We start from the raw sequence: 18,401 nt of genomic DNA, 5'->3' as shown, positions 1-18,401 counted from the left end.
CATCCCCCCCCCGCCAAAGCATTTGTTTCTGTGGGTTATATCCATCGTTGTTTTTGCCATATTAGAAATTAAAACTGAGAAAGTGTGAGTACATGTTTATTAATTCACTTTTAAGTAACAATAACAAGCCCTCACACATATGAACTGATCTGATCCTGACAACTGTACTATGAAGTAGACATTATCATGATTACTGCCATTTCACAAATGAGACATCAAGGCACAACGAGATTTGAAGAATTGCCTGAGGTCCCCCAGCGAGGTCACCCAGCTAGAGGACCCACAGTGATGGAGCTGGAGGCTCATCTAGGCTTCCGAGCCGTGGTCTTGACAGGATGCTGTGCTGCCTCTTCTAAATTCCTACCTCTAGCCCTGAGCTCTAGTCTAGACGGAATGCCTTCCGCCTTTCCATCTGGCCATCCTCTGGTACTTCAACTCTGTTCAAAACTTCTAGGTAAAGATACTATTTCTTCTTCTACTTAACATTGCCATTGGGGTTTTAGTCAATTCAATCAGATGAAAGAATGTAGGGGCATAAAAACTGGAAAGAAAAGAAATAAAGCTATCTCTGCTTGCAGATTATACGGTAGTGTGTCTAGTAAACCCAAGAGAATCAATGGTGGAAGTAATAAAATAATGAAATAATTTTAAAAGATAGCAATCAAGAGTGATACTAAAGAAGTGTGGCATGGGGTAGGTAGGGAAGAAACACTTTTTTTACAGGATAATGCCAGCTAAGGAATGCAGAAAGATGGATCACAAGGGAATTGTGTGCAGAAAGGTGGATCACAAGGGAATTATGTTCAGAAAGATGGATCGTAAGAGAATTGTGTGCAGAAAGGGAAATAGGTTGAGTGAAAAAGGCCAGTTTCAAAGGTTACATATTGTGTGATTCCATTTATTTTGCAGTCTTAAAAATGACAAAATTATAGAGATGGAGAGCAGCTTAGTGTCTGCCAGGGATTAGAGAAGAAGGAGGCCTGTGGCTGTGGCCAGGTTAGGGCAGCGGGAGGGATCCTTGTGATGAGAACTGCTGTGTATCTTGGCTCTGGTGATGGTCACATGAATCTTCACATGTGGGACAGTTGTGTAGAACCAAAGACACATGCACGGATGACAGCATATAAAATTGGTGAGATCTGAGTAAGACTGATGGATTGTAGCAAGGTCAGTTTTCTGGTTGTGATATCATGCTATAATTTGGGGGGAAATTTAATGAAGGCTATATTGGATCTCTCGATATTATTATTTACAACTGCATGTGAATCTATAATTATCTCAAAATAAAATGTTAAAAACATAGATTTACAGTAGCTGGTCCAAGATCAAGCAGAACTAGAATTTGAACCCAGCTCATTCTAAACTCCAAAGCCCAACATCTTAACCGTTACAATACAGAGCTTCAATACATAGTTATCAAAATCTTCATAATCTTTTTTTTACCCATGCATCCTATATCTGGAAATGTATCCTGAGAAAATCACAAAATAAAAACTTTATACATAAAAAAAGTTAAAAACAAGCACACACACAAACAATCCTCTGTTCCTCTTCTTGTCCTTGTTTCTCTTGGTGACCCTGGCATTCCTGTGATGTGACACTTCAGCATCTCCCTTAAATTTCACTTTCCTTTGCCGTCAGGTCCAAACCCTTCTCAAAAGTCCTTGCTTGGACCTCTGCGGGAGCCTCACGCACGCCCCCTCTCTTCTGTAACATTCACCACTCTCTTGCAGCCCTCCCAACTGCAGACCCGCCAGAGCAGTAGCCTCTTATCATTTCCCTGCACCTTCCGTGTCTCCCAGCCTCCAATATGTCTTTAAAAATATCGTCTAGCCAAGCATCCTAGGGTCCCAGAGCACAGAGCTGATGCGCTAGTGCCACAGTAAATGCCTGCAGGTGAGGTGTTCTCTGCCTCCGTGATTCACCTCGGGGTACCACAACCGCCCCTCCCTCTTTTTCCTTTAACCTGGGAAGTGGGTTTGTCAAACACTGGACTCCCTCCTGTCGGGAGGGATTGACAGCATTTCTTTGCTTTGCTTTGGGGACTGAGTCTGCCAATCAAATAGCAGATGGCAGATTCCTCAGAGCCATTAAGGAGCTTGTGACCACAGGAGCTTCTTAGATACTCCAGGTCACTGCCTTTGCCATGCTGATTGCTTGTCTGGGCCTCCTGGTGTGGTGCCCCTGATGGGGGGGTGGAATCCTTCCTGGCCTGTGAGCCAGGTAAGGAGGAAGGCTGCTCCTGACTGTACCTCATTGGAAGGGTGAACGGGGTTCACCTGGCAGGTTCAGCAGAATAGGTCACCCTGGCAGGGGGAATGCCGGGTTCAGGGGACTATAAATGGAATGTTTGCTGGAGTGTGAATGGCAAGGGTGTGAATGACAGAAATGTATCTGGGAAATAATGTAAGTGAAAGGACCTTGATGTCTGTAAAATGTCCCACAAGTCTTGATTGTTGCGATTATTATCTCTCGAGCAGTGTTGTTTTTAGGACCAAATGATAAAATATGTAAGGTTCCTTTGTGAGCTGGAAAAAAATTATCTAAAATGTTAATTACTTAAAGCTTGATTGTGTCAGAGCAAGAAAATGGAGTCTCTTTTGACTTCATCTTCTAAGGACTATTTATGAGAATTCTGCATTCGTTTCCATCCTCTCACCTATATTCACAATGGCCTTCACATCTAATAAAACATGGTCAACTTCCTGATCACTGCCGACTAGCTCACCATGGTTTAGTTTGAAAAACTTCTGGTCATTTCTGGTTGTTGTTGGCTGTCCATGTCACCTACTATTTATTTAAACTGTTTCTTCAACGTGGGCAGCCGTAGGCACTGAATGAATGCTTGAGTGTATTGGCAATTGCGTCGATATTATGGTCTATTAATCAATTAATTCAGACACATATCCATCTTCGTTCAGCATAAAGGCTGAGGGGAACGTGGCAGAGCCAAGTTTGTTTGTGCTCAGGGCTGGGGGGACGGGTTAAGGCAACTTAATGTCATCAAAGAAAAGGTGCCTGATTCCCTGGGTGGGAATAAGAGGGGGGGCTGTGTACTCTGAAGGGGAAGATCTCAGTGCAACTGGGCTCATTCTGCAGTAATTAGCATTTTTCATCTGTGAGTTCTGTGTGTGTCTGACCCACAGTTTCTGAGACCCGGCTGGGCCTCCCAGACCAAAGAGTCAGAATTTCCACAACCCAAGAATGAGTGACTCACAGGGTAAGATCCTTCTGGAGAACATCTTCTTCCTTAATCAACACTTATTACCAAGAAAAAAGAAGGTGGGGGAGATGGGTGGGAATCCAGTTATTTTCTCTTTCCCTTGGAAGGGAAAAAAGGAGACTGAGAACCAACAATATTTCTCCCAGAAGCTGTCCCTGAATCAAAGCTCTCATGTTTCGGGGTCTCAAACGCTTCTGTGAATGAAACTTTTGGGGTGGTTGTGTTTTGCGCCTGGGAGTCTTAGCTGATAACAAACTTCTGTACGTGAAAGGGTTAACCGCAAGTTTACCGCAGAATGTCAACCTGATGAAAATTAAAGGGTTGTCAGATGAGAAAAACAAGGGGGATAGAAATAGACCCGTGTTTTTTCTCTGAAATCGAAAAGCAGTTTTCCTTCAAATCTTTGAAACCCATTTCTTGGGACGAAATAATGTTTTTAGTAGAAATGTGCTACGTTGGTGAATCCCACCCACTGTCTTCCCCAAGGGGAGTCTTCTGAGAAATTAGACCATGGAGTCGAGGAGATTTTTCAACTGGATAACCATGGAATTTCCACTGGAATTCTAAAGAATGCCAGATGGGTAAGTGTGATGCCGGGTAGAAACTCAAGATCCGAAGGGAAACATGGGAAAGAAGGAAAAAGGAAAAGGTCGCATGACACGATGGAGGCATCCAGATTAAGAGTTACTCGTCAGAGCCGTTGCCCCATTCGGGTGTCAAACAGCAGCTGGCCATGCTGACACGGACCCTAAGTGTGGCAGGCACCCCAAATCCACGTGTACAGAGCCTGGGAGGACCCGGGTCAGGTGTTGCCAGCAGGAACCCGCACCTGCCGCCCCACTCCACCTCCCGGGGATGCCCGCCATACCCCTAACTCTGGGACACTCTGCTTCGTGCCTGCTCTCAAGAATCACACTCAGTTTTAAACAAGACACACGTGTGTGCTGTTTGGATTCAATGTTTGAGGCCCCCGCCCCCCAAATTCGTATGCCGAATCCTTACTGCCCAACGTGATGGTGTTAGGAGGTGGGGCCTTGGGGTGAGATGAGGCCATGAGGGTGGAGCCTCAGGGATGGGTTTGTGCCCCTGTAGGAGTCACGAGAGAGCCGGCATCCTCTCTGCTCCCAGCCATGTGGGGACACAACGGCCCTCCCCCAAACCCCACCACGCCGGCCCCCCTGATCTCAGATCCCAGCCTCCAGGAATAAAGTGAGGAATGAAGTTCTGTTGTTCTGAGCCCCCCAGGCTTTGGTATTCTGTTAGAGCAGCCTGCACGGACTAAGATATCACCATGCGTTTTGGATGGGGATGAGACCTTTGCATGGAGAATGTCAATCCAGACATGGAAATGGAGGCCACAGACTGCCCGGAGGGGAAGGTGCTGATTTAGGTTCTGGGGTTCTTGGTGCTTTGGGGGCAGCCCTGATCTGCTTGTCCACTGTGACTCGCTTAAGTCGGGTTCAGGGTAGACAAACAGCAGCCTGAACGTATTTCCCAAATCTGCATGTTGGCAGGTGCTGCCCCATAAATAGAAGGATGAGGATGTGTCAGAGTGGGCGGATGATGGGGTGGGTGACACAGGGTCTGGAGGAGGTTATGTTAAGATCGTCGATTAAATGAGACCCAAAGCCCTCCCTGGTACTCCAGGGACTGGCCTCAGAAAAGCAGCCTCAGCTGAAAGGCTTTTGATGAATTCAGTCTGTGGACTCAGCCTGGGCTGTCCTCCCTCAGCCAGCACTGAAGGAAACAGGCTCCGTGTTCCCCAGAGCGCCCTTTAAAGTGCCAGCTCTACACCATTCCTGTCTTCCCTAAATTCTTAGGTAGCACCGAAGTCCTGCCCTCTGCTCAGTGCCGTAGGTGGGTGCTGTCCCTTTCAACAGACACCTCAGGTTTTACGACCACAGGTGATGATCCTGCAAGGGGCGTTTGTGTCGGGCTTCTTATAGAATTTAAACCCAAGGTGGCAGCACTTTCCAAGGACATGGGAACTTAAGACCTGTTACCATGATTCACTGGGAATTGCTTTGCGCTGAAAAGGACAGATGGGGCTCGCCAAGGATGTGGTAATTGTAGCGTGAACCAGATAGACTTCCTTCCGTAGTGTGAACTGATACCTTCAGTCCTGCTTACAAACGGACCGGATGCAGGTAGGGGAGCTTGCCGGCCGCTGGGGGGCTGAATGGCTCGGTCAGCACAGGGCTGAAGGGATGACTTTTCACTCCGCTATAGGGTGTTTATTAAGCCATACAATGTCGGGACCGAAAGGGGCTTAGAGACCCTCTCTATCCATCTCCTCGCATGCTTAGACAGTGCCCGCTCTGTCCAAGGTGTGTGAGACACTGCACACCGGGCACTGATCGGGGTACATATATGGACCTCTCTGGTCCTCACAGCCCCCTATGAAGTAGGCTGTTAGGAATATTCATGACAATTAATACAATGATTATTATATAGTACATTATTATAATTAAAATATTAAATGTATAATAAATTAAGATATACAAAGTACTACAGTATGATTAGTATAGTTATAAATAAGAAACATTTAAATATGATTAATTATTAGATAGTCATTCTTACTGGCTCTGTGTCATACACGATGGCGGTGAGGGCCCGACAGGGTCAGTGACCTTTGTGGAGTCGCACAGCCAGTCGGTGTGAGGCCAGCGTTTGGACCCGCAGCCTCACAGGTGGAGGTGCTCGTGACCCCGTTCACCCATAGTTTCCTCCCTGTGTCTGCATCCTGTTCGTGTGGCCACTGTAGCCTCTGACCGCCCACCCCGTCCCACATGTGTCCCACATGGTGGGAAGGCCATTGCGGGCATCTTTGGGTGGGGTGGGTGCTGGAGCTTGGAGAGCAGATGCTGGGTGCTAACGTACAGAGATCATTCAGGCTGGACTCCGCAGGGACTGGGGATTCATAGGGAGTGCCGGGCCAGCCAAGGGAAAGGAACAAGGATTTTGCCCAGAGTTCCTGGGCAGCTGGGTGGATAGTAGTGTCTTTCACTAAAATGGGAAATAGAGGAGGAAGAGTAGGCCTGGGGCCACAGCTCTGGCTGTACTGAGTTTGAGAAGTCTGTGAGACAGCCCTGTGGAGAGGTGCTCTGGGCCTTGGCTGTGCAGATTGGAAGCCCAGCAAGCCATGTTTCCTGAGCGCCTACTATATCCTGGTTACTGTAGGCAGGCCGCCGCGTCCCACTTTATACCCACAGCAACTGAAACCCATGGAGGTTAGAAGAACCTGCCCACCACCAGCTCCCCACTAGGTCACTCAGCGCCCTCCGGGGCTGCATCCCCTCCCCCTGTCCCGCCTGCCGTCATACGCACGGATGCCAGAGCCAACGCTCTAAAGCCCAGACCGCATCCTTCCCTTGCCCACGCCGCTCTGTGGTACCCATTCCTCCCAGGATACAGTCGAAGCCCCTGTACTTGGCAAGACTCCATGACATAGCTCACAGCCCAGCCTCAACAACCTCCACCTCTGTCCCCCGCCTGAGCTCTCTGGCCTGGTGGACCATGCCCTGTCTTTTGTCGTTAACCTTGCTCACGACTTAGCTTCCACCTTCTCGACTTCTGCTTGTCCTGCAGGCCTCCCTCGTTGTCACTTTTCTCTGGGAAGCCTCCTGGACCCGTCTCTTTGGTTTCGGGCATTCCGCTGCACTCCCGAACCACCCGCCATTTCTTTACACAGTGCTTGCCACACTGTGTCCCTCAGATGCCCCCACCCTGCTGGAGCCTGCAGAGAATGGTACCCAGCGATTGTTTTAAAGGAAAGTAGAGTCACACAAGTTCAAACCAGGATCTGAATCCAAGCCTGCAGAATCCCAAGTTCATGAGCCCTTTCTGCTCTCCCAAGATGCTTTCCAGTTGGAAAGAATCCCAAATAGGCTGATGAGATGCGGAAGATTATAAGAGGGGAGGATGCCCCTAGGCTTTGAAATCATAGGTGAGGAAGCTACGTTTGCAGAATAGGAGACCTGCGGGCTGGGGGGCCTGATGTGCAGAAGACATGCAGATGGTCCAGGTCAGGAAGAATATGGGATGCCAGGCAGAGGAAGTGTGCCCCACAGGCAGCGGGGAAGGATTTGAGCTCTTTGATCAGGGGAAAGGCATCACGAAAGTTGTTTTCAGGAGAATTAATTTGGGGATGGATCAAAGAGTGACTTAAAATGAGACCTGGAAGGCTTACCTAAGAAGCCCAGGGGAGTTAATGAGACCTGTCGACTGTGTGCTTCCTTTGTACAGGGATGGAGCCGGTAGCCCGCCTCCATCACTTTCTTGGGCACGGGAATGACTGCTTCACGACTTCAGTTTCCTCATCTGTAAAATGGGAATGATCATGGTGGTACCTGACTCACAGGGTCGTTGTGAGGCTTCTGTGAGGTAACAGGTGCAGCGCACACAGTTACCCTCCCAGGAGGAGGAGGAGGAGGGCGGGAGGCTGAGGTGTCCTGACAGCTCTGCTCGCAGACCCTCTGCACAAGCCCACTGCAAACTCAGGCTAGGGGAGTGAGATTAACGAAGCCCTGGGAAGAGGGAAAGTGAAACTTGATGGCCTGGCCAGTGAAAGGCGTTGAAAGTCAAAAGTGAGATAAACAACGACCCGTTTGCACATCAGAGCTGAAATGCTCACCCTTTGCGGTCCCCGTGCTCTCCTGGGTGTCAGCAGGATGTCAGCGGAAACTGCCCTTTTATTTTTAAAAGGTTTTGGGGTTTGTAATTTTTTTTGTAGTTGTTTGTTTTGCTTTCCACTTAAAATAAGGAGTTTTCTCTTCACAAAGATCCTTTTATTCTAAATCAGGCTCTGAACAGAGGTGTCACTACCACAGGGACCGGAAACGGATACCACACTCAGCTGGGTGTGCAGGCTCTGGCGGGTTTCATCAGCCGGGGACGCCGTGACAGCCCCGGCCGCAACCAGGAAAGATGCCAGATGCGCAGCCTCCCCCGAAACTCCCGGGAAACTCACAGAGCCCCGAGGCAGGAAGAAGCTGACGTCAACTTAGCCTTCGGGGATTTCAAGCAAAACTCTTAGAAATGATTCCTCTGCCCTTTATTTGGTATCATGATCTTTCTCTGAGGAGATGGGCCAATTTGCTCCAAGGACCTCATTTCATGAAACTATGTATATGTAGTTATACACACACGCACACACACACACACACATATATATATACACATATATTACATACACGTGTGTATATATATAAACACACATATATGTACATATATACACATATATGTATATATACCTAGTATATATGTATGTTTGTGTATACATACACAAACATGTATACATATAAACACATACTCTCTCTCTCTCTCTCTCTCTCTCTATATATATATATGTTTTAAAGAAACACTGTTGCTTTGCTTTTAAGTATATAAGGTAACCGGACTGACTAGGTTCCCTTCATCCCTTCCTTGGAGAGGAAGGTCCTTCCTGGGTGTTTAGAATGGGGGAGTGGTTCACACTCCACTGAGGACGTGCCATCGGTCAGCACTGTGTATAAATGGTACTTCTGCAATACCTGGGGCCTGTGGGAGCCATCAGTTTCTTCTTCAAGGAATGTAACTACTCCCACCTGAAATGTTCCCACTTTCTCGGTCAGGGACTTTCTCGAGCAAAAGAAAGCTTCTGCACATCCTCTGACTATGTTGTTATAAATTCAAAATCTGCGGTGTTTGATTTTAATAACTTCAGTAGTTGATAATGACCAAGTAATGCTCTCAGCCCTCCTTTCTGTCCCAAATGTTAGTGTAAATGTGAGGCAGTTCTTGTTTCAAGAGGTACAGGGACTCGTATAAGAACAAACATTTGTCTGTGTGTTCCATCCACTCTTTCTTTGTATTTGCATTTTAGATCTCAGCTTGTGTTGGCATTATCTGTGCGATATATTTCTCTCCTGCTGGATGGTGTGTTCCTGGAGGCCAAGGACTGGGTTACATTCATCTCCTAACCCTGTATCTGACACATAGTAGTTGCTCAATAAATATTTCCTGAATGAATGAATGACTCAACAAAGGAATGAAGCAGTGCCTGAAGGTGATGCCACAGGCAAGACTGTCCCCATCCACCCTCCTGCGTCCCTTCTCTACCTGTCACACCCATCCTGTCTGTCTACCTTGGCAGCAGTGTTTTCACTCTGAAAAACTTCACAGCAGAGAAGACTCCCACCACCATGCCTCAGAGACACACCTATCCTTGCCTTTGTTTTCTTATTGCTGAGGATACAAAAAGCAGCAAGACTTCTGAAGGAGGTATCTATTTTGGGCCCAAACAGAAAAGAGTGGGTGATTCTGTGGGCAGAGATTCCTGAACGTGGTGGGGTTGACTCATGCCCGGAGGTGCTCAGAATTTCCTCTGTTTCGGGGGCGTCTGGGGCAGACGTGGCTCGACTTAAGTGCTTTCTTTCAAGCACAGTCAAATGCAGGAAAGACACCCCGAGCTGCTGTTTGGGGCGTAGAAGGAGGGGGAGAGCGGGATTCAGAGAATTTAAGTCTGCAGGGGCTCTGTGCGCCTGAAGAGGTCAGCTCCTAGAGGAGATGGAGGGATCACTGCTGGGCATCTGGGGTCGGAGTCTGTAGGAACAGGCTCGTTCATTTACGCACAACCACAGCAGCAGCAGGACCTCCTCAGAGCAGACTCTCTTCCACTTTTAAAAAAGTGAAAATAAACTTGTTTACTAACGTGGTTCAGGAGAATCGTTAAGAACACGGGCTCTGCATCACTCCAGCCTGGTTCGCATCCTCGCTCCCCACCCCGGTTGTGTTCCATGGGCTCACTTACTCACTTCTGTGAGCCTCAGTTTACCAGGTGCAAAATGGGGGTGAGAACAAGGCCGACCTGATTTTGAGGATTATCCGAAGGAATACTACGTTTTCACATAATGCCTGTAAGAGAGCATGTAGGCTGTGAATATTAGCTCTTGTTATTATCATTCATGTTTAAAATGTTTCTTGGGGAGTTCCCTGGTGGTCCAGTGGTTAGGACTTGGTGCTTTCACTGCCGTGGCCCTGGGTTCAGTCCTTGGTCAGGGAACGAAGATTCCACAAGCCACGCGGCGTAGCCAAAAAAAAAAGTTTCCTGCAACAAGGCTGAAGGCAAATAAGCCTCAAAGGAAAAAGTGGGTACTGGGATCAGGGTTTGTGCCAGGGCTGCCCCAGCCAGCCGTCTGTTCTCCAGTTCACAGCTTCGCCCACCAATCAGCTTTCTCTCTCAAGAGGGCCTCCTGAAGACCAGCGGGCTTTCCACGCTCTTTCTTTTAAAGGAACCAATCACCTCCTTAGCACTTACTTTATATTCTTTAGAAACCTGCTTCTCTTTCTTCTTCTCTTGGGTAAAAAGTATTTAACTGTTCCTAGTCTCCTGATGCCAGCCTGCCCTTTCACTGCATCCAGAATGATTGGAAAAGGGGGGAAAGCAGCCCAGGAAGCAGGTCTCACTAGTGTGACCCAGGCTATTCACCTTACTTGGTCCCTTGTGAGCTTCGGGTCAACCCCAACCATGGCATCCACACTTTGGTGCCTTAGTGTTTCTGCTACCTGAAATCCTCCTGGGTACCTGACCCTGGGTTCAGAGTGCAGGCACCGTGGCTGATGGAAAGCCACGTGGCCAGGGTGGGTGGGGGCAAAGTGTCACGTGGGTGGTCAGGATGGAGGTCCCAGAGCTCTGGCCTTGTGGTGTGCCGTTGGCCAGGGCTAGGTCGGGACATAATTTGGATGTAGGGAAATAAGACCCTGGACTTCTTGACTGTTACCCAGAGGTGTCATGTGGCCCTGGTGATGCTGATTCAGTGACCCGTTGTGGGAATGAAGTCTACCAGACCCCAACGAGGTGTGTAGACACTAGAGGATCAAAATGAGAGGAGGCGAACACAGGTGCTTCTTGTCGGAGCAAAAGTGCTAGTTTTTATCAGATCATTGCTAGCCATTTGAGCCTCATCTTGCTCAGCACGCAGCCAACACAAAATATGAAAAAGTTCGTTCGGGTTTTTCCGTACTGTCTTACGGAAAACCCCAAACAAACTTTTTGGTCAACCCAATATTTGAAATATGGGTCATTTGTTTCGTTGCTCTCATTAACACCTCAATTTTCAGTTGTTACTCAAGGAGCATGACCCACGTATACAACTGTAGCAACATCATTAGGAAACGCCACTCTCCAGCCATCTTCTGAGATTCAGAAGCACAAGCTTAGAGCCACCTTCTCCAAGGAGCCTTTCTGAACGCTCCGCGAAGCACCTTACCCCGCTTTGGTCGCTGTGGCATGCATCAACTTTGCTACATACCACTTTGTAATATTTGATCTTGTGTCTTTCCCAGACTGGTTTTCCCATTTTACTTGCAAGTTCTGTGTGGGGTGGACACACCACATATTTCTTCTCTCCTGTGACAGCATTGCTACTCAAAATGGGTTTTGGGCATTAACAACATGGGCCTCACAGGGAGCCTGAACCAGAATCTCAGCCCCCATCCCTGACATCCTGAGTCAGAATCTGCCTCACAACAAGTCCCTAGGTGACCTGTAATAGATTAAACTTTGGGAAATACTGTGCTAGGGCACCTATTCCTAGTGAATAGAAATAAAACAATGGAATTGGACCAACCATGGAATCATTATTCTGTGAATTTCAATCCTAACCGCATCTTGAATCATTTGAGGAGCTTAAAAATAATGCTATCCTTATGTCCAATTCTCATCCCCAGAGAGTCTGACCTAAGTGGTCTTAATTGGTCTTGGGTGAGGCTCGGGCATCATTTGTTAAAGTTTCCCAGACGCACACTTAATGTGCAGTTCGTGCTAGAAACCACCGCTCTAAATACATTTCCCAGTTGGACTTGTGTTTTCTCCCTGATGGAGGCGAATCCCAGAGTAACCTCCAAACAAGTCAAACAGCCAAAAACTTCCTGAGTAATCTTAGAGTGGAAAATACCTAAAATATCTAGAGATGATTCTATTATTGTTTTCCCCTAAATGGGTGACTTATTTGAAAGCCTGAGAGGGGGAGGGATTCAGTGATGGCTGTTGACTCATTGGCAAACACTGCTGCCTCCCTTGGCAAGTCTTCAAGGTGGGAGTTGCTCAGCAGATGTTTTATCTCCAGTCTTAGGCCAGAAGCAGTTTGAGAGCAAAGACCTTTTCCATCTTGGTAATCCTAACATATGGATGGATGGATGGATGGATGGATGGATGGATGGAAAGATGGATGGATCAATGGATGGAAAGATGGATGGATGGATGTCACTGAGAGTCGACGTGAAGACCTAAGGGGAATATTGGACTGGAATTTGGGAAGCCTGGATTCTAGTCCTGGCTCTCCACTTTTCTTGCTTGCCTGGTGTCCTTGGTACCTTTTTCTTACTATCTAGGCACTCAGGCCTTTTAGGTTGCTTTTGCCAAGCCAACTATAGCTCCCTTACCAGGGAGCATATCTTCCTGTGTCTCATCCTCTGTGCTCACAACAATAGCTGTTCAGATATTAAAGAACCTCATTGGAGGTCCTTCCTGGAGACCCTGGTTGATAGGGAGGCTACAACCCCAAATATTATCCACAAAATTTTGTGCATATGTACAGTTTTCTAAGGAGACAGTTAACAGCACTCGTCAAATTTGCTCAAGGACTCACCACTCAAGAAAGGTTAAGCCAGATGGAGTCTTGCTATCACTTTGTTCTTCCTGTTGGGAGATTCAGGATGTATGTATAGGAGTGATAAATGAGGTCTGTCTTTATGTGGTGAGGTTCTATGGACCATTTTTTTGCCCCCTTGATAATACTTGGGGCAGCGGCTGACTCCACCTAAGCAGAACTTCCTGAAGAAATTACTAGAAAGGGTGGCCAAAGAGGGAATAAGGGAGCTCGTTAAGGGTCTCCAATCTCTCTTCCCCTGATACCTGCCTGGATGAAGAACAGAGACCCCCAGTGGCTTCAGAGGGCACCTGGGTGGGCTATGACTGGTACCAAGGTGACACACATTGTTAGCCTGGAGAGAAGGAATCCTAGATTCTAAGTCCAAAAGGATCAGAGGCCATTCCTTCAGCCTCCTGCCTGGCTTGGGAAATCTCTACACCACTTTTGACAAATTTTCATTTAGGCTCTGCTTAAACACTTGCAGAGAAAGGGAGCCCAGGAGTTAATGGAGAGGAAAAGGATAGAGGAACTCTTTACGCTGTTTGGCTGTTGGACGCTCACCAGACACGAATAAACCCACAGTTCAAAGTTTTACCATTTTTTTGGCTTTGCCACGCAGCATGTGGGATCTTAGTTCCCTGACCAGGGATTGAACCTGCGACCCCTGCATTGGAAGTGCAGAGTCTTAACCACTGGACCTCCAGGGAAGTTCCCAAAGTTTTACCTTTTCAGCGGCATCCCCTACCCAGCCTCTGTCACCTTTCCACCCAAGTCTCCTTCCTTTTCTGATTCTCACTGCCGCCTAAAGTCTGGGGCAGGGGAGCAGATGATGAACAAAAGCCAAGATCCTCTCCTAAAGCCAAGAATCTACTGGTTTGCCATCTGGGTGCTCTTACATTTGAAAAGTATGAAAGGCACATATCCCTAATTTCACTTTCTAGGAGGGGAAGTTAAAACATAGAGATTGGAGGGCAGCAGAGAAGAACTGGAATTCCGCCCCGTCCATCTTCCCAGCCAGCATACGCGCCCCTCTGTGGCTCCCCCGACGTGGCTGGAAAGCCTTGACCACTTTCAGGGATGCAGAGCTTATAGCTTTTTGAAACAATCGATTGAATTAAGGTCCTCTTTTCTTTTCTCATAGGGAATGGCCTCAGATAAAGAGAAGAGAAGGAGGTTCCCACTCATGTAAGACCTCCCCTGTGAGAAGCAAGGAAATCATTTGAGGGCAAAAATGCCCAAAAAGCAAATAGCAGAAGCCTCACCCAGCAGTGAGAAGTGTTTTTGCCTTGACGTTTACAACCTCGCCTGAGTGCTGCGCGGTACCTTCCAGGAGTTGGAAATAACCTACAATGTTACGTCAGCCTCGGCACTTGGGCCCGCAAAGGTCTCTTAACCCAGACCCTGCTGTGTATGTCTTCGGTTTGGAAACTTTTTCATCCAAAAGTACGCCGGCTTGAAAAGGCCTTTCCACAGAGCTTATTTTATTTCCTGTTCAGAATTCTTGACATAGAGCGATAGAGCTAGAAGTCAGTCTTAGGATCAGCTCCATCAACCTTTTCATTTTGCAGAGAAACTGAGGCCCAGGGAGGTATAGCAATTTGCCAAAAATCATGCCCTTCACCTCATCTGACGATGGTCGTTCGGAGGTGCCTTGGACCACTTTCTGTTCCCTGCAAAGTTCAGTATCCCTGACTCTTCTCTCCACTGACCTCAGGTGACATGGCCCCCCTTCCCAAAGGAACTCTGTTTATTTTTATCGTTTCTACTGATCATTGGAAATGAAGGGAGCGGGAAGTGAACTTGAATGACCATGTTGAGGGCTAGCCTGACTTAAGGGTGACTGTCGCTATGATAGGAATGACTTTAACAAGATACAACACAGAAGCCTCCAGACTACTCAGGGCTTTAGCCAAAGAAGCCAAGAAGTCTTCTCTTCGGATGAGTGGAGTTGAGTGCAGGAGCTGTAGAGCTTATCAGCTGTCCTCTATAGCATCTCTAGCTGACCGTCCATCAGTGAAGTCAACTCTTTTTGGTGCCTTAATTCTCTCAGATCTCAAAAGGAGCAGATGTACGGGTGATAAACAGCACTGCCTATTTAAGACATGCTGTTTTTAAAGAAAGTAGCAACTGTTTCATGAGGTACTTCCTAAGTTTACCAAAGCCCTATATATATATATATATATACATCTTCTCCAAAGTACATCTTAAAGGTGAGCAAGGAAACAGTGGTAATAACACCTTGGGATCTAGAGAAATTGAATGATTAAATATGAAGAGTTAAACATTTTGTGTTTTAATGACAAACGTGAAGATGGAAATTCCAGTGTGGGCAGTCATCTTTACAAGAAGGGATAATTAGACAAAAATATCATCTTAATGGGTTTCCGCATTGTGTTTTTTTTTTTTTTTTTTTTGAGTCTAGGGCATGAAGATTTGATCACAGAATTCCTAGAATGAAAGAAAGATGATCAAGGCATAGATAAACTCTCAGAATTTCCACAGTGCTGAGAAAGGCACCTTCAATAACGTGCCTGTTGGCAACATCAGGAGAATTCTCTTTTCAGCCACATCCCAGGACCCAGTAATACAGAGACTCAAAACACTCACGTTGACTAATACATCCCCTGTCACCCATCACAATTTTAAATGGTGGCTTTGGAAATTTTCAGACTGGAAATCTGCCTTATGAATCAGCTAGAAATTGCATCTGTTGACAGTCTGATTGATTTCGTTAGCAACCTCTCCCTTCTGAGGAATAAAAAGATTTGTTTATTTGAAGACTGGGTTCCCCTGGGAGGAAAAAGTCTGAGATGAGATTATTTCTTACCCTGGAGTGGTTCCTAAGCCATATGTGGATCCCAGAAACTCAGCCCGTGTCATTCTCTTTAGCTACCAAGTCCTCACTTGCCTCTGGATGGGACAATTTCACGCCCTGTCTGTGCACCTACTCTCTCTACGGAATCATCTCTGTAGAGCTCGGACCCTGTCTGCAGGGAACAGAAGGAGCACATGGCTGAGAAAACTGGGTTTGAGTCCTGGCTCTGTCACTGCCTGTGTGACCTCTGAGTTTTGAGGTCTTCTTCATCTCATGGGTTGGTGACGTCCACCTTGCAAAGGGGCTATGAAGAGTAAAAGAAGACTTATACGTCTGGCACATAGAAGGTACTCTATAAATGGTCATTTTTACTTTCTAGTAGTCTTTTATTGACTCCCAAATGAAGTTTAAATTTTTAAACTTGCTACGAAGGCCTTGGGTCATTCATTTGACGCCATCCTACCTTTCCAGTCTTAATCCCCAGCAACCCCACATCCCCGTCCAAGGCTGGGGGCTGTTCCCTGATGCTCTGCTGTGTCTTTGCTCCTGTGGGCCTCTCTATCTGGAATCTCCACTCAGGGAAATTCACTGCCCCCTCAGGGCACTTTTTGCTGCTGCTTTCACGAAGCTTTCCCTGATACACCCCCGCTCCCTTAGATCTTATCCCATTCCACCCATACTGCTGTTATTATATCTATGCCTTTCTTCCCCTTACTAGGTTATATCTCTCTTAAGGAGTGAGGCTATGTCTTGTTCATTTTAGTATTTCCTACAGTGTTGAAAAGGGGAACAAGACGTATTAGATAGATTTTTGAAGATGTGAGTGTATGAAGCAGTCCTCACTGCTACAAGACCATTCACATCTTCAGATAAGTCATCATCGGCCGGCAATAACACGCGTTTACTTGAAATGTGTCTCCCAGAGATGGGGCATGATTAACTGTAAAGACTTTTCTGTTCTGGCTTGGCTTGACCTCCCACTTTGCAAAGACCCTGTGGAGGTAGAAATCTCATTATAAGCCTTCCTAAAATCACGCCCACTTTTCACTTCAAAGTAAAGAAGATCCTACACCTGGGTCAGTTCACAGCCCAGTGACTTGGTCATTTCCCCTAAGCAAGCAAAAAAGACTCCTTATGCATCATCCTGTTTCACTTCTTAACATATCTTTCTGTGGCCACTTAGCGTCATTATATATCTAGAAACGAAGGATATAAAATCATAGACTCTGATATCTTACCCGTTTTCCTGCATAAGCAAGGGAAGACGTTATTAGAAAGTTCACACTCAATTAGGAAGGAGGTTTGAGGTAGAAGTTGGTGGTTTCTTATTGCTTAAAAAAAAAAACCTGACAAACCCTTTTGAAAGGATGAAAGGAATTCAAAACTTTCATATATATATATATATATATATATATATATATATATATATATATATATACCCACATACATACATACATGCATATATACACATAAGAACATAAGAAGAATTGATGTTCTGAAAGTCATATGCTTATTTTTTTTAAACTTCTATAAAGTTACACATATAAGAAACTTCCTAGGTATTATTTCCCGAGGCAGTAAAAAACAAAGTATACATCCTTGAGGCTTAACTTTTCTGAGCTCTTAAATGATCCCAATGTTTCATATATGAGTTAGTGATATCTGCCGCACATTCACCTGGTCTTAGAGAGACTCCTAGTAGATTTTTAGTATTGTCTTACAACTTGGTGGGTGCAGTGGAAAACTGAATTCAGTGGAAAATCCAGTTTCTTGAGGACTCTGCTCATTAGTATCTGCTAACATTCAAATATCACATCACCCTCTTCTTCCCAGAATCAGCCGTCAAAGACTTTGAGCGACAGAAGAGCCCACCGTTCCAAGTTCTCTTTATAGGTCGGCGATAATTGAGGCATAAAAAGGGCCCCCCGGTGGGCTGTGAACATAGGGGTAGAACCCAGGATTCAACCCCCTTCCCCGTACTTTCTACTTAGGTGCCTCTCGGATCCTGTGGCTGGGGAGAGTCGACATCCTTAGCCTTCCCAGGACTCCGAGGGCACCAGTGACCCCTTACCTGTCACACAGCCGGGTACAACAATGAATACGAAGAATCCCCACATCAGCAAACCTGGCTCCATCCTCCGGGTCCCTGGGATCAGCTGCCGATGTGGGGGCCAGGAAGAAAAGATACTTCTCTGCAGAATGCTGGGTTTCCTTTCAGCCTCTTGCTGGCATCGCGCTGGGAGGCTGGGGAAGGATCAGTCCGCCCAGGTTGTCATCCTCGCTGGTCCATCCGTCCCTAGGACAGTCAGCACTTGCTCTATATAAGTATTAGCCTGGTTTGTTCAGTCAGGAAATCGTGCCTACCACTCTCTTCTCTAGTCTCAAATATAGGAAGTGGTTTTAACCAGCTTTTTTTTTTTCAAGTTCAGTTGCTGGGAGGTGTGGGCCGGGGTTGGTGAGAAGGATTGGGGTTCGTGTATGAATCCTTTCTTCAGCTTCCCCCTGAAAAGGAGAGGGAGATTCCCCCTGCCGTTGATGGAGGGTGAGCAAGCACTTCTTGGCAGTGGTCTCAGCTAGAGTTTCATAAACTGATGTCACTGTGAAACTGAGGTCCTTCCCCAGACTTGCAGCTCCCCGAGGAGTGGGCAGGTGCCACACAAGATGGGGGGCAAGGTCATGCCAGGAGTGTGGGAGAGCAGTCTTGGTCCTGGACAGGAGTTTCCTAAAGCTG

At 46.8% G+C, this 18,401-nt stretch overlaps 1 protein-coding gene across 1 annotated transcript in view; it reads right to left on the bottom strand.

The window, feature by feature from the left end:
• Positions 1-17,805, bottom strand: part of IL2RA (interleukin 2 receptor subunit alpha) — a 42,406-nt gene extending 24,601 nt beyond the window's left edge. Inside the window, exon 1 of the mRNA XM_059915327.1 lies at positions 17,742-17,805. Coding sequence (XP_059771310.1) covers positions 17,742-17,805 — 64 coding nt within the window. The remainder of the gene's footprint in view (positions 1-17,741) is intronic.
• Positions 17,806-18,401: the final 596 nt, after the last annotated feature.

Source organism: Balaenoptera ricei, chromosome 2 (assembly GCF_028023285.1).
Source record: "Balaenoptera ricei isolate mBalRic1 chromosome 2, mBalRic1.hap2, whole genome shotgun sequence".
In the NCBI taxonomy this organism is placed as follows: Eukaryota; Metazoa; Chordata; class Mammalia; order Artiodactyla; family Balaenopteridae; genus Balaenoptera; species Balaenoptera ricei.
This window is presented reverse-complemented; position numbering and strand designations above follow the sequence as displayed.